The 16,955-nt window shown below is 35.5% G+C and overlaps 1 protein-coding gene across 2 annotated transcripts in view; it reads right to left on the bottom strand.

Moving 5' to 3' along the window:
• TAOK3 (TAO kinase 3) overlaps positions 1-16,955 on the bottom strand; it is a 180,528-nt gene that overhangs the window by 75,151 nt on the left and 88,422 nt on the right. Inside the window, exons 3-4 of one of the 2 annotated variants that reach the window (XM_058531528.1) lie at positions 10,189-10,290; positions 6,605-6,815 (exon numbers count right to left, since the gene is read on the bottom strand). In XM_058531528.1, the coding sequence (XP_058387511.1) occupies positions 6,605-6,724 (120 nt within the window). In that variant the 5' untranslated portion in view covers positions 6,725-6,815; positions 10,189-10,290. The remainder of the gene's footprint in view (positions 1-6,604; positions 6,816-10,188; positions 10,291-16,955) is intronic. The other variant, XM_058531527.1, reaches the window with a different exon arrangement.

Here is a 16,955-nt window from a genome sequence, read left to right on the forward strand (position 1 = left end):
ATAGAAGAAAATATAGGCAACACACTGTTTGACATTGGTCATAAAGGAATCTTTTCGGATGCCATGCCCACTCAGACTAGAGAAACTAAAGAAAAAATAAGCAAGTGGGACTTTATCAGATTAACGAGCTTCTACAAGACAAATGAAACCAGAATCAAAATGAACAGACAACCCACCAGCTGGGAGAAAATATTTGCAATACACACATCTGACCAGGGGTTGATCTCCATAATATATAAAGAACTCACACAACCGAACGACAAAAAAAAACAAACAACCGGGTCAAAAAACGGGCAGAAGAAATGAACAGACACTTCTCCAAAGAAGATATACAGATGGTCAATAGGCACATGAAAAGATGTTCAACATGACTAACCATTATGGAAATGCAAATCAACACTAAGATATCACCTCACACCCATTAGAATGACTATAATCACCAAGACAAAAAACAGCAAATGTTGGAGAAGATGTGGAGAAACAGGAACCCTCATACACAGCTGGTGGGAATGCAAACTGGTGTAGCCTCTATGGAAAAGAGTATGGAGATTCCTCAAAAAATTAAAAATAGAAATACCCTGTGATCCAGCTATCCCACTACTGGGAATCTGTCCAACAAACCTGAAATCAACAATCCAAAGAGGCTTATGCTCCCCTATGTTCACTGCAGCATTATTCACTTTAGCCAAGAAGTGGAAGCAACCCAAGTGTCCCTCGACTGACGACTGGATCAAGATGATGTGGTATACATATACAATGGAATACTACTCAGCCATAAAAAAAGACAAAATCATCCCATTTCCAACAACATGGAGGGACCTGGAGGGTATTATGTTAAGTGAAATAAGCCAGAGAGAGAAAGACAAACACCGTATGATCTCACTCATATGTGGAATATAAACCAACACATGGACTGAGAAAACTGTATTGTGGTTACCAGGGGCAATGGGGGTAGGGGGTGGGCACAAGGGGTGAAGGGAGACATGTATATGGTGATGGACAAACAAAAATGTACAACCAAAAATTGCACTATGTTATAAACTATTAAAACATCAAAAAAAAAAGTATAATACCATGAATACTATGAATGAAAGACTTAGAAGACAAAAAAAAAAAAAAAAAAAAAAAAGATGATCTAATTCTGGTTGTCTTTTAATCACAGGGCTCTGCATCATACCCCTGATGTATGTAAGGTATTTTGGTTCCAGAATATTATTATTATTGTGAACTAATAAAGCCATACCAGTGGTTCTGAGGTAAAGGATTAGAATTCACTGACTGATAAAATCAGGTCACCAATTTTAGAGAAAAATACATAATCATTTTCTTAAATATATCTAATTAAAGAAGCTCCTCAGATATAACACTGGTTTCTTTTTGATTCAAAAAATTTTAGGGGCCGGCCCTGTGGCTTAGCGGTTGGGTGCGTGTCCTCCGCTACTGGTGGCCCGGGTTCGGATCCCGGGCGCGCACTGACGTACCGCTTCTCTGACCATGCTGAGGCCATGTCCCACATACAGCAACTAGAAGGATGTGCAGCTATGACATACAACTATCTACTGGGGCTCTGGGGGAATAAAAAAATAAATAAAAATAATTATAAAAAAAAAATTTTTAATTCAAACAATAAACAATCATTTACTGATGTAAAAAGAATTCAACTCCAGATTCTTACTGAATGCCAAAATGCAGAAAAAATGAAAAATGAACACATACTAAAAAAAAATTTTTTACAAGCACTTAGGTAAAAGTACCTGTTATAGAAATAAAGTATCCACTAGTTATAGTTTTCAAACCAGCAGGATTCTACAAAGGTATTTTTTAGATATTTTATTCATTTAGAAGGTACAGACTGACTTTTGTTAAAAACAAAAATCACTCACATTTTGCTGGCTTTTAAAATTTAACACTAAGACTGCTTACATGACAGCTACAAAGAAAAGTTGATGTAAATTCAGTATTACAATAAAGGTTAGAGGGACTGTATCTGAAAGGTGGATAGTTTGGGCATGAATCTATGTATTGCACAGCTTAAAGAGCCTGGGAAATGTTTAGGGGATGCTCAAACAATGAGAAATTTTAACTTGTAGTGGGGTTTTTAAAAAACAACGCCCTAACCTTTATAAAAAGAAAAAGAAAAAGGCCCACACAAAAGGAATCAGATAGGATTATCTAATTGCTTATTATTTATAATCAATGCTTCTTTGGAACCAGAGACATAAAAAAAGAATCATCCTAAAACAAAAATATATTTCTTTACATTTATAGAGTAATCATTACTTAGAACTTGATAAGTGTACTTTCTTTTTTTCTTTTTTTGTGAGGAAGATCAGCCCTGAGCTAACATCCATGCCAATCCTCCTCTTTTTGCTGAGGAAGACCGGCCCTGAGCTAACATCTATGCCCATCCTCCTTTTTTTTTTTTTTTTTTGATAAGTGTACTTTCTTATAGAACCTATCTACTAGAGCAGCGACTTGAAATTTGAAAAACATATTCATATTGATTTTTCTATAGATGTGAAATTTTTAATGCAATTTTATACTGGTTAAAATTCAAAATTGAAACTGAAACTTAAAAAACAAGTCATTGTTTTAGTACAGAGAATGGGGTCTCAGCCTTCCAGTGCTTCATACTGTATTATGAATGATTACAACCTCTAGAACGTTTCAAGTTATATTCTTGAAACTTACATTCATACTTAACACTTCCAATAGTCTCAATGGTCTCAGTCACTCTAAGCAAGACCATTGATTCAAAAAATATTTCTTGAGAACTTACTATGTGTTCCTGATATTTTCTTAACCATTTTCCAGCTACATTTACATTACTGTCAACTTTTTGCTAGTTTCTATAGAAATATAAAAATTAAACATAAGCTTTTTTCCCCCCTATTTATTGAGCCTCAACTAAAACTAAAAGGCAGTCATACCCAAAAGAACAGAACTCAATTATTTACTTTAGGTGGATTATAGATGATATGCTGAGTTCAACAAGGCCCTAGAAACTTTATAGTCGTGTTTAAGTAGTTGTGTTTAAGTGAACACAAAAGTAAACATGCTCAACCAGTTTTTATTTTCCTTTAATATAGAGTTTCTTACTATCTCATTTGTTAATGCTGCTAATTTCTGAATTACTTATGTAAATCCAAACACACAGAGATATTTCATCAAGTTAATAGCTTCAATTTTCTCTGAATATAACATATACTCTCAGCTGATTGATTCTACAGGAGCTATGCCAACTTACAATTCACTTTAAACCTATTTCTTGGCATCATTCTGTGTAAAAGCTGTAAACTACAAAGAATTTAACAGAATTATAGTGTTTAGGTATAAAAATGTTGGTTGCTCGACTCTGGTCATTATGGCTTCCTAGCATGACTATGACTCATGAAAAGTACTAATTAGCAGTACCAAGTTCTCTGAGTTCTTCATAATTCATTCCTTCCATAAATACTTATTACGTGTTCAAAATCTATCAGGTATTGGGCTCAGTCCTAGGGATAGAACTGTGAGTAAATGTGCCCAATACCTATCTCTCTTCTAGTAGGATAGACAGTAACAAAAATAAAATCATAACCAACCAATGTAAAACTGCAACTGTGACATGCTGTATACAGAAGGGTAAGAGTTACTCTGAGAACCAAAAATGGGAGGATATAACTTAGGCAGGTCAGGCAAGGCTTCCCTGAAGAAACGAGGCTTCAGCTGAGAGCTAAAAGATGAACAGGAGTTAAGAAGGAAAAAACATTCCAGAAAGAACAGTTTATGCAAAGATCCTACGACGGATGATCAAAAGAAAGATATTATATTACAGCCAGAGCAATGAGACTGAGAGGGAATAGGTTCAGGCATAGACAGGGACTCCAGCATGGAGGACCTTGCAGGCTGGCTGCAGTGAAGATTTCAATCTTAGCCTAAGATCAGAGGAGAGCCCTTGAAGGCTTCATAGTGAAAAGGTGATATAATCAAATTTACTTTTTTTTCCTTCACGTTCACTGTGATGTGAACAATAGACTGGAGCAAGATCCAAGTGGATGCTTAGACATCAGTTAGGAGGCTACTGTAGTTGTCTAAGGAAGAGTCTTCTTGGTTACAATGGTATGAGTAACAAGAGGAAGAATCTATTAGCAGTGAGGGAGGAGCAACTCATAAATATTACTGTGGCCAGTGAGAAAATCCATTTTTAACATATTACCTATGTGACCACTATAGATAAAAGGTTAAAGCTTTTTGTAAATTTTATCGTAAAGTGTCAGTTAATTCCCCTTTAATCTGTTTTTTAGTGCCTTATAAGCTGTTATGGGCCTGTATTACTCACTTTTGTATACAGGCAATATATAGCTAATGATTACATTTCAATATCAAAGCTATCTAGGTATCTTTATGATTTCTCTAGTCTATCATTATCAACAAATAACATATATTTAGTGCCTACGGTAAATGGGGCATTGTGCTAGGCTTTAGAATTGTAAAGAAGTATTAGAAATAGTCCTCATTTTCAAAAGGCATATATTCTAGCTAAAGAGACAGAACTTAGCCCAAAAAGCAAGTAAATCACTAGGTCTTTTGCAGCCTATTACAAAGCTGGTCTCCTTTTGCCCCTAGTACAAATGGCTTGTTAGTAAGGTTCAAAGCATACTTGGTTTATTGCATTCATTCTAAAAGAGAACTTGGAGAGGGGTCTGGCTGCTGTTTATAATAGAAGAGTCAAATAGAGAGATTCTGAGAGGATGAATTCGTTATAAAGTAACAGAAGGAAAGTAAGAAAAGATGACTATATGACTAATACATCTCTGAGCAAAACAGATCACAAACAAATATATACAAAATGTTTCCATTTTCAAAAAGTTCAAAACCAGGCAAAACCAAATTATATTGTTAGGGGTACAGAAATAAGTGGGTTACATATATAGAAAAACAAGAAAATAATCACCATAAAATTCAGGATAGTGGAGTCTCCTAACACAAGAGGGGCTTACTGGCTGCTGGCAATATTCTGTTTCTTGGCCTGGCTGGTGTTATAAAGGGATTTACCTTTTAATTATTCTTTAAATTATATATTAAAATATATAAGTGTGTATGTATTATGCACATTTCTGTATGTATGATATATCTATAATTAAAAAAAAATCCTTTTTTGAAAAAGTGTCTCTGTGAATGAGGAAGGCAGGACTTTGATTGGGCCTTAAACACTATTCTAAGCCCAAATGAGGGCCTTAAACACAATTCTAAGCCTTAACATGAGACTGTTAAGCAGAAAATTAGCACACTCTTCAGCCATGGAAGGCCACTTAATGATAAAATGTACTTGAGTGAGAGCCAAGTATTAGAAGGGGACAAGGGAGGAGAAGCGGTGGTAGTGCTCAGCACAGAAACAAAGGGATAAGAAAGAGTTCAGAGAAAACCCAAGCTGAAGATTTAGCTAGAAACAAAAGGATAAGCTAAACAGTCAATTAATAAAATCTCATTTGGAAGGACAACTAAAGATAAGCCCTATCCATATGTCAGAACATAAAGGACCACCTAAAAGGAAAAGTCAAATACTGTTTGATTAAAAAAAATTATTTGATAATAAATTTGGAGGAGAAATAGGTAATAATTAGTACTTAAATACTACTTGCTTTAACGGACTAGTACTCTTAAAAAAGTATTTGCTACTTTGATGAAGCAAACTTTTAAGGTTATCTAAATAAATTAAAGAACTATATTTTATGTAATGAATTTCAGTGAATGGGCTATGTTAACATTGCAGTCATTTCTCATTCTTTTTATCAGAAGATAATCACATTCTTGGAATTCAAACTGACCCTAAGGGGCTAAGCTTTGTACCCCTTAACCTAAAGTACTGACTTGACATGACTGTCACTAAAAATCTTTGTAGGTACATCTGTCTGAGTAGCCATCCATTCGTCCATCCATCCATCTATCTACCTATCCATCCACTCGACCATCTGTCATTTATTGAGCTCCTATTACTACACTGGTTACTGGGAGTATAGCAATGAACAAGATAGATATAACCCCTGTCCTCATGTAGCTTATTATTTAGTGGGAAGGACATATATGAATCAAAAAATCTCACACATAATTATTTAATTACAACTGTGACCAATGCAACAAAATACAAGCACGAGATATTATGAGATCATAAAGAAAGTCTTGATTTAGTGCTGGAGTGTTGAACAGGAAAGGCTATCTTGTGAATGTAACACTTAAGCCGAAATCTGTAAGATAAACAAGAATTAGACAGGGATGAGGATGCAATGCGCAGAGTTTTCTAGGCGAGAGGAATAGCATATGTAAAGGCCCCAAGGCAGGAAAGAGCTTGGCATATGGGGGAAATGCATAAGGCTCAACTTCGAGCTTATAACTTTTTTGTAGAACATTTACAGCAGAGTCAGTTGATATAGACACCATTGACTTGAATAATGCTTAGCATTCTGGGATTGGCTTTTCAGTAATGACTATTTGCCTCTACTGTAGACATCATTTAATTTGTAGAATAAATATTAATACCAAGTGTATTTTATAAGTAATAGAATGTGTAGAATTCAAACTTTCTTAATCTGATCTACCTAAACAATTCTTTTTAATTACTTACAAAATAAACTGCTCCAAAACTTCCATGTCCAATTTCATGTAAATCAATAAAAAGTTCTTCAGGATCATCTTTGTAGAACAGATCAGCAATCTCTGGGTCCTTTAGCACCCCTTTACGCATGATGACCACTATTTGCAAGTGTTTTGCTTTTGATATCCCAGTCAGCTTTATCTCTCATTGACAAATATTCTTTTTGGTAAATTTTTAGTACCTGTAGAAAAATAAGGTTTGACATTAACTTATTTTGAACACATTTTGTTTGGTGGCAATACAAATTAACATTAAAAAGCATCTTGGTCTTATAACTCTATAACAAAAAGACAACCCAAAGGAAAAATGGGCAAAAGACCTGAATAGACATTTCCCCAAAGATATACAAGTGGCTATTAACAAGTGAAAAGATGCTCCAGATTATTAGTCATTAAAAAAATAAAAGCTAAAACCACAATGAGATACCATTTCATACCCACTAGGATGGCTATTATCAAAAAGTCAGATAAGTATTGGTAAGAATGTGGAGAAACAGGAACCCTCCAACACTGCTGGTGGGAATGTAATATGGTGCAGCCATTTTGGGAAACAGACTGGCATTTCATCAAAAACTTAAACATAGAGTTACCATTTGACCGGAAATTCCACACTTTGGTATATGCCCAAGGGAAATAAAAACATATGTTCACACAAAACTTGTGCATGGCTATTCATGGCAGCATCATTCATAATAGCCAGAAGGTAGAAACAACCCAAATGTCCATTTGGTAAATGAATAAACAAAATGTAGTCTATCCATACAATGGAATATTATTCAGCCATAAAAAGGAACGAAGTACTGATACACCCTACAACATGGACGAACCTTGTAAACATTATGCTAAGTGAAAGAAACCAGTCACAAAAGACTACATATTGTGTGATTCCATTTATGTGATACATCCAGAAAAAGTAAATCTATAGAGACAAAAAGTAGATTATTGGTTGTCTAGGTCTGGGAGGAAAGGGGGTTTGGAGGTGATAGCTAAAGGATATGGGCTTTCTTTTTAGGGTGATTAAAATGTTCTAAAATTGATCGTGGTGATGGTTGCACAACTGTTAATGTACTAAAAACCATTGAATTGTACACTTTAAATGGGTGAAATGTATGGTACGAAAATTATATCTCAATAAATCTGTTTTAAAAAGCATTTTAATCTAATTAATATTGAAATAATAATAGCTAACATTTATTAAGCACTACTATGTGTTAGGCAACACTAAATACCATATATACATTATCTCCTTTAATCCCCACAACAGCTTCATAATATAGGACTTGATTATTTTGATTTTATAGAACTAAGACTGAGAGGCAAAACTCCTTCCCCATGGTCAGGATACTAGTATTTGTCAGAACTGGGACTCAAACCCAGATCTAATGGCAAAACCCCTGTTCTTAATTAATATGTGATATATACATATAGTAGAATAGGTAATTAAATAACTCTGTGTGAACCACTGGAAGAAACTGCTATAATTTGGAGACTACGTTAAATGTTCACCTAAAGAGGCAGGTTATTCTGCTGCTATACAAAATATTCTGAGTTCAAAGTTTCTATTAATAAAAAGACATCATTTTGACATGCTTATATGTTGATTGCCAATAGTTACATTTTTTGGTGTGGATCCTTTTGTCTCTATTTTTTGCAAAACACTGAAATATTAGCATTCATTAGCTTTCACCCTCCCCCCCCCCCAAGAATCATTCATTCTAACATTTGAACTTATCACAAGAATAGTCTGTGTTTCTTCCTTGACCCACTAGATAACTATGCTGGAAATTTGGTTATTGGCCAATAAAAGTGTCAATTCCAAAACATCATGAGCCAATGGACTTCACTCAAGAGAAAAAGAGGGTCATTAATTAAAGAAGTAAAACTCACTGTGCTAAGAGGTATTTTTCTCTTGCGACATGAGAACCTTACGTGACAATGTACCTTACTTCATGTGGTTAGTCTAGCATCTGCAGGTCATCAAACTATCCATCTATCCACTCAACTCTTTCCTTGATTCAACAAATATTTATTGGGTGCCTACTATTTGCCAGGCACTGTACTGTGTGTTGGAGATAGAACAGGATGTGGTCCCTGCCCTTAATGGGCTTAGAGTCAAAGAGGGTGATAGGCATTAAACTATACTGGCATAAATGACAAAACAGTTATACTGATTGTTGTTATGAGGAAAAAGCAAAAAATTTTCATGTAAGGATGTAATAGGGTGATCCAGTCTACTTTTTACTTGGATATGAAAAAGTATGCCTATTTAGGGAAAACAAAAGTAGTTCATTCAATATGAATGTATGGGAGAGTTGGAAGGAGAAAATATAAAGCTGGTGTTAAGCCAAGGAAAATCACAATAGGCCTTTTAAACCATATTAAGAAATTCTGACTTTATCCTGAGGGTAATGGGGAGACACTGAAGATTTTAAATAGAAAAAGGATTCCCCATGCAAAACAGCACACCTGTAATGTAGGGCACTCATCCTGCCAATCCATGAATGCCAATAATCAAGCACGAAGTCAATATATCAATACTATTGAAAAAGCACCTTAAATCTAGTTATTTGTCAGTCAGTTAATTGAAAGTACACAGTTAAAGTTCAAAAAGTGTTATTGCCTTCAATACTTATGCTTGAGAACAGAAAAGAGAAATAATGAATTAAATCAAAGATACACCTTTTGGAGAATATGCCAAAAAAAAAAAAAAAGTAAACTATAAGATTGCCTTCAGAAGAAACAAAAAGATCTACAAACTAAATTTATAAGAACTAAAATCTTTTAAATCATCAAAATGTATTTTGAACTTTTGAATATTTTGGCTTCAATGTGATAAAGCTAAGTAATATGGATGACCATTTGGTGGAAATTATAGATCACTATGTCATACTATAGACTAAACTGATTTTCAAAAGAAATAAATATTTAAACGTAAAAAATGAAACCATAAAAACTTTTATAATAAATTATAGGTGAATATTTAATTACTAAGCAAGATACCAGAGGCAAAAGCCATAAACTATAATCAATAAACTTTACTACATACAATTAATAATTTCTTTGTCTTAAAAAACATAATGAATGGATTTCCATTTCCAGCCAAGATGGAGTAACAGGGACTGGATTTATTATCTGCCACCAGAAACAACTAAAATGCTGGAAAAAAACATATGAAATGATGGTACTTCAAGGCAATGGATATCAGGCAAAGAAGCACAGTGATTCCTGACAGAAGAGCAGCAAACAAGGTGAGCCATAACTGCCCAGCTTAAGGTCCTGGGAGAGGTTCCAGGCCATGGCTCAGAGAGTGGGGGAACCCAGTTAGAGCCTTGTGGACTCCCTGTGTTGACAACATAAAGTTGAGAGTCCAGGGTGACCAAGATGCCCTAGTCAGGGCAGTACATTGACTAGAAGAAAGCAGTACAGAAAGAGGATATGGAGATCTGCAGAGGGTTGCCCTCAAGCCTTTGGCTGAGTAGTGACCAGTACATGCATGTGAGAAAACTACCCCAAGCGAGGAAAAGAACTATCTGAAAAGATTAAAGAAAACAGTACCTAGGGGTCGGGCCTGTGATGTAGTAGTTAAGTTCAGCACACTCCACTTTGGCGGCCCTGGTTCAGATCCTGGGTGCAGACCTACATCACTTGTCAGCCATGCTGTGGTGGTGACCCAACAAAATAGAGGAAGATTGGCACAGATGTTAGCTCAGGGCTAATATTGGTCAAACAAAAAAAAAGAGGAAGATTGGCAACAGATATTAGCTCAGGGTAAATCTTCCTCAGCAAAAACAAAAATAAAATAGTACCTAGAGTTCACAAAGGGCTGTAAATAGTGTCTGTTCCCACTAGCCAGAATAGGAAATCTCATAATTCATGGGGCATGTTTAGATTACTCACAAGAGGCTTGCCTTATCAGTAGGGAATAATTCACCCTAGACTAAATGCTGCTTCATGATGCCCAACAAATTTTAAAAGCAATATCTGTAAGGATTAAATCATTTTCAAGTAGCTTAACTGTGTCCCAGGACAAAGCTCACAAATATGTAAAGGAATACAAAAATATGTAGTATCCAAAAATGTAAAATTCACAATACCTAACATCTAATAAAATATTATCAAGCATCCAAAGAAGCAGGAAAATATGAAACATAATGGGGAGAAAAATCAATTAAAACCAACCCATGACTGACATGGTTGATAGATAGTAGAATTAGCAGACAAGGAAATTAAGACATTTACTATAATTGTATTATATACACTTAAAAAGTTAGGAAATGTTGAATACATAAAGTAGAGACAAGTAAGATATAAAGAGACTCAAACTGAACCTCTAGAGTTGAAAGCTACGATGGCTGAGATGAAAAATACACTGCATGGGACGAATATCAGATGAGACTACAAAAAAAAAGGTTAGTGAACTTGAAGGCATAGCGATAGAAACTATCCAAAATGAAAAATACAGAGAGCCCACATGGGGGTCACCCCTGGAACATTGAGAACTGAGGGAAGCACACTGCAGGCATCCTAAGGCATCACTTATATAAGGTCACCTACCCAAAAGCAGGAGACGTAGCTGACCTACCTAATACGTAGACACAAGCACAGGGAAAGAGGCAAAATGAGGAGGCAAAGGAGTACATTCCAAGTCAGGGAACAGGACAAAACCCCAGAAAAGGAACTAAGTGAAACAGAAATGAGCAACCTACCCGACAGAGAGTTCAAACTAAGAGCGTTAAGGATGCTCGCGGATCTGGGGAGAAGAATAGATGAACTCGGTGAGAATGTCAACAAAGAAATGGAAGATATAAAAAAGAACCAATCAGAAATGAAGTATACAATACTGGAAATGAATAATTCACTAGAGGGACTCAAAAGCAGAGTAGAGGGTACAGAAGAACAGATCTGCGAGCTGGATGAAAGACTAGAACAAATTACTCAAGCTGAACAGGTAAAAGAGAAAAGAATTAAAAAGAGTGCGGACAGTCTAAGGGACCTCTGGGACAACATCAAGCGCACTAACATCCGTGTTATAGGTGTCCCGGAAGGAGAAGAGCGAACCAGGGGGGCAGAGAATCTATTTCAAGAAATAATAGATGAAAACTTCCCTAACCTAAGGAAGGAAACAGACATCCAGGTACAGGAAGCACAGAGAGCCCCAAACAAAATAAACCCAAAGAGGCCCACACCAAGACACATCATAATCAAAATGTCCAGAATTAAAGATAAAGAGAGAATCCTAAAAGCCGCAAGAGAAAGACAAGTTACATACAAAGGAAACCCCATAAGGCTATCAGCTGACTTCTCAGCAGAAACCTTACAGGCTAGAAGAGAGTGGCACGATATATTTAAAGTGCTAAAAGGGAAAAACTTACAGCCAAGAATACTCTACCCAGCAAGGTTATCATTCAAAACGGAAGGAGAGATCAAAAATTTCCCAGACAAGCAAAAATTAAAGGAGTCTGTCACCAAGAAACTAGTGCTACAAGAAATGTTAAACGGACTGATTTAAGGGGAAAAGAGAAGACCACAAATGGGAAAAATTATCTATTTTCATGATAAGAGGGTAATGGAAACAAATGCACAAAAAAGAGGTTAGATATGATATCAAAAACATAAAATGAGGCAGGAAGGGAGTTAAAGAGTAGAGCTTTCAGACAGAGGTCAAACAAAAGAGACTATCAATTCTGTATAGAAGGAGAAAGGAACAGAGAAGGACTACTAAAACACTGAGAAAAAAAGTTAAAAAATGGCAGTAAGTACATTCTTATCAATAGCTACTTTAAACGTCAATGGACTAAATGCTCCAATTAAAAGGCATAGGGTGGCTGATTGGATAAAACAACAAGACCCATATATATGCTGCATACAAGAGACACACTTCAGACCTAAAGACACTCACAAACTGGAAGTGAAGGGATGGAAAAAGATACTCCACGCAAATGGCAATGAAAAGAAAGCTGGGGTAGCAGTACTCATATCAGACAAAATAGACTTTAAAACAAAAACTGTAAAAAGAGACAAAGAAGGGCATTACATAATGATCAAGGGAACAATCCGACAAGAGGATATAACACTTGTAAATATCTACGCACCCAATGTAGGGGCACCTAAATACATAAAGCAATTATTAACAGACATAAAAACACAAATAGACAGTAACATAATAATAGTAGGGGACTTTAACATTCCACTTACACCAATGGATAGATCATCCAAACAGAAGATCAATACGGAAACATTGGCCTTAAATGACACACCACAACATATGGACCTAGTAGATATATAGAGAGCATTCCAACCAAAAACTGAAGAATACACATTCTTTTCAAATGCACATGGAACATTATCCAGGATTGATCACATATTAGGCCACAAAACAAGTCTCCATAAATTTAAGAAGATTGAAATAATACCAAGCATCTTTTCTGACCACAATGGTATGAAACTAGAAATCAACTATAGGAAGAAAATCAGAAAAGCCACAAATACGTGGAGATTAAACAAAATGCCACTGAACAACGACTGCGTCAATGAAGAAATCAAAGAAGAAATCAAAAAAATACCTGGAGACAAATGAAAATGAAAATACGACATGCCAGAATTTATGGGATACAGCAAAAGCAGTTCTAAGAGGGAAGTTTATAGCAATACAGGCCTATCTCAACAAACAAGAAAAATCTCAAATAAACAATCTAACAATGCACCTAAAGGAATTGGAAAAAGAAGAATAAACAAAGCCCCAAATCAGTAGAAGAAGGGAAATAATAAAAATCAGAGCAGAAATAAATGAAACAGAGACCAAAAAAACAATAGAAAAAATTAATAAAACCAAGAGCTGGTTCTTTGAAAAGATAAACAAAATCGACAAACCTTTAGCTAGACTCACCAAGAAAAAAAGAGAGAAGGCACAAATAAGTAAAATCAGAAATGAAAGAGGAGAAATTACAACAGACACCTCAGAAATACAAAAGATTATAAGAGAATACTATGAAAAGCTATACGCCAACCAATTTGACAATCTGGAAGAAACGGATGAATTCTTAGAATCATACAACCTTTCAAAACTGGATCAAGAAGAAGTAGAGAATTTGAATAGACCAAGCACCAGTAAGGAGATCGAAACAGTAATCAAAAACCTCTCCAAAAATAAAAGTCCAGGACCAGATGGCTTCCCTGGTGAATTCTACCAAACATTCAAAGAAGACTTAATACTTATCCTTCTCAAACTCTTCCAAAAAATTGAGGAGGGGGGAAGCTCCCTAACTCATTCTACGAAGCTGACATTACCCTGATACCAAAACCAGACAAGGACAACACAAAAAAAAAGAAAATTACAGGCCAATATCATTGATGAACATTGATGCAAAAATCCTCAACAAAATACTAGCAAATCGCATACAACAATACGTTAAAAAGATTGTACACCATGATCAAGTGGGATTTATTCCAGGTATGCAGGGATGGTTCAACATTCGCAAATCAATCAACGTAATACACCACACTAATAAAATGAAGAATAAAAATCACATGATCATCTCAATAGATGCAGAGAAAGCATTTGACAAGATACAGCATCCATTTATGATAAAAACTCTCAATAAAATGGGTATAGAAGGAAAGTACCTCAACATAATAAAGGCCATATATGACAAACCCACAGCTAATATCATCCTCAATGGTGAAAAACTGAAAGCTATCTCTCTAAGAACAGGAATGAGACAAGGATGCCCACTGTCACCACTCCTATTTAACATAGTACTGGAAGTCCTAGCCAGAGCAATCAGGCAAGAAAAAGAAAGAAAAGGGATCCAAATTGGAAAGGAAGAAGTGAAACTGTCACTATTTGCAGATGACATGATTTTATATATAGAAAACCCTAAAGAATCTACCAGAAAACTTTTAGAAGTAATAAACGAATACGGTAAAGTTGCAGGATACAAAATCAACATACAAAAATCAGTTGCATTTCTATACACTAACAACGAAGTAGCAGAAAGAGAAATTAAGAATACCATCCCATTTACAATTGCAACAAAAAGAATAAAATACCTAGGAATAAATTTAACCAAAGAAGTGAAAGATCTGTACACTGAAAACTATAAAACATTGCTGAAAGAAATTGAAGAAGACACAAAGAAATGGAAAGATATTCTGTGCTCTTGGATTGGAAGAATTAACATAGTTAAGAAGTCCATACTTCCTAAAGCAATCTATAGATTCAACGCAATCCCTATCAAAGTTCCAACAACATTTTTCAGAGAAATAGAACAAAGAATCCTAAAATTTATATGGAACAACAAAAGACCCCGAATAGCTAAAGGAATCCTGAGAAAAAAGAACAAAGCTGGAGGTATCACACTCCCTGATTTCAAAATATACTACAAAGCCATAGTAACCAAAACAGCATGGTACTGGCACAAAAACAAACACACAGATCAAAGGAATAGAATTGAAAGCCCAGAAATAAACCCACACATCTATGGACAGCTAATCTTTGACAAAGGAGCCAAGAACATACAATGGAGAAAAGCAAGTCTCTTCAACAAATGGTGTTGGGAAAACTGGATAGCCACAGGCAAAAAAATGAAAGTAGACCCTTACCTTACACCATACACAAAAATTAACTCCAAATGGATTAAAGACTTGAATGTAAGACCTGAAACTATGAAACTTCTAGAAGAAAACATAGGCAGTACGCTCTTTGACATCAGTCTTAGCAACATATTTGCAAGCACCATGTCTGATCCGGCAAGAGAAACAATAGAAAAAATAAACAAATGGGACTACATCAAACTAAAAACCTTCTGCACAGCAAAGGAAACCATCAACAAAACGAAAAGACAACCTAACAATTGGGAGAAGATATTTGCAAACCATACATCTGATAAGGTCTTAATCTCCAAAATATATAAAGAACTCATGCATCTCAACAACAAAAAAACTAACAACCCAATTAAAAAATGGGCAAAAGACCTGAACAGACATTTCTCCAAAGAAGATATACAGATGGCCAACAGGCACATGAAAAGATGTTCAACATCATTAACTATCAGGGAAATGCAAATCAAAACGACAATGAGATATCACCTCACGCCTGTCAGAATGGCTATAATTAACAAGACAGGAAACAACATGGGTTGGAGAGGATGTGGAGAGAAGGGAACTCTCATACACTGCTGGTGGGAGTGCAAACTGGTGCAGCCACTATGGGAAAACAGTATGGAGATTCCTCAAAAAATCAAGGATAGAACTACCATATGATCCAGCTATTCCACTGCTGGGTGTTTATCCAAAGAACTTGAAAACACCAATGTGTAAAGATACATGTACCCCTGTGTTCATTGCAGTGTTACTCACAATAGCCAAGACTTGGAAGCAACATAAGTGCCCATCAAGGGACGAATGGATAAAGAAGATGTGGTATATATACACAACGGAATACTACTCAGCCATAAGAAACGATGAAATCCAGCCATTTGTGACAACATGGATGGACATTGAGGGTAAAATGCAAAGTGAAATAAGTCAGAGGGAGAAGGTCAAATACCGTATGATTTCCTTCATTAAGTAGTAGATAATAACAACAATAAACAAACACATAGAGACAGAGATTGGATTAGTGCTTACCAGAGGGGAAGGGGGGAGGGAGGAGGGTGAAAGGGATAATTCGGCACGTGTGTGGTGATGGGTTGTAACTAGTATTTGGGTGGTGAACATGATGTAATCTATGCAGAAATAAAAGTAAAATGATGTACCCCTGAAATTTATACAATGTTATAAACCAGTGTTACTGCAATAAACAACAACAACAACAAAAAAGCTTTAATTTATGGGTAGTAATTTGAGGAGAATAGCTAAGATGAACTAGAATAAAGTTGTGTTTATATATAACATTAAAGAAAAAAAGAAATATGCAGAGAAAAAAAGACTAAAAAAACTCACAAAACAACACAAAAAGAGGCATCAGTGAGCTGTGGAACAACTTCAAGTGACCTAGGATATGTCTAATTGGAGTCCCTGAAAAGAAGAGAGAGATATTGGGGCAGAAAATAGTTTTGAAGAAATAATAGTGGAAACACAATTTTGATGAAAATTATAAACCCACAGATCCAAGAAGGTCTATAGATCTCAAGAACAGGAAATATGAAGAAAATTACACCAAGGCACATTATAATAAATTGTTCAAAACACGTGATAAAGAGAAAATCACGAAAGCAGCCAGAGAAAAGAGACATGTTATGTATAAAGGAACAAAGACGACAATGACAGCAGATTCTTCATTGGAAACAATACAAGTAAGAAGACAGTAGATAAACATTCTT

This window comes from Diceros bicornis, chromosome 35 (assembly GCF_020826845.1).
Source record: "Diceros bicornis minor isolate mBicDic1 chromosome 35, mDicBic1.mat.cur, whole genome shotgun sequence".
In the NCBI taxonomy this organism is placed as follows: Eukaryota; Metazoa; Chordata; class Mammalia; order Perissodactyla; family Rhinocerotidae; genus Diceros; species Diceros bicornis.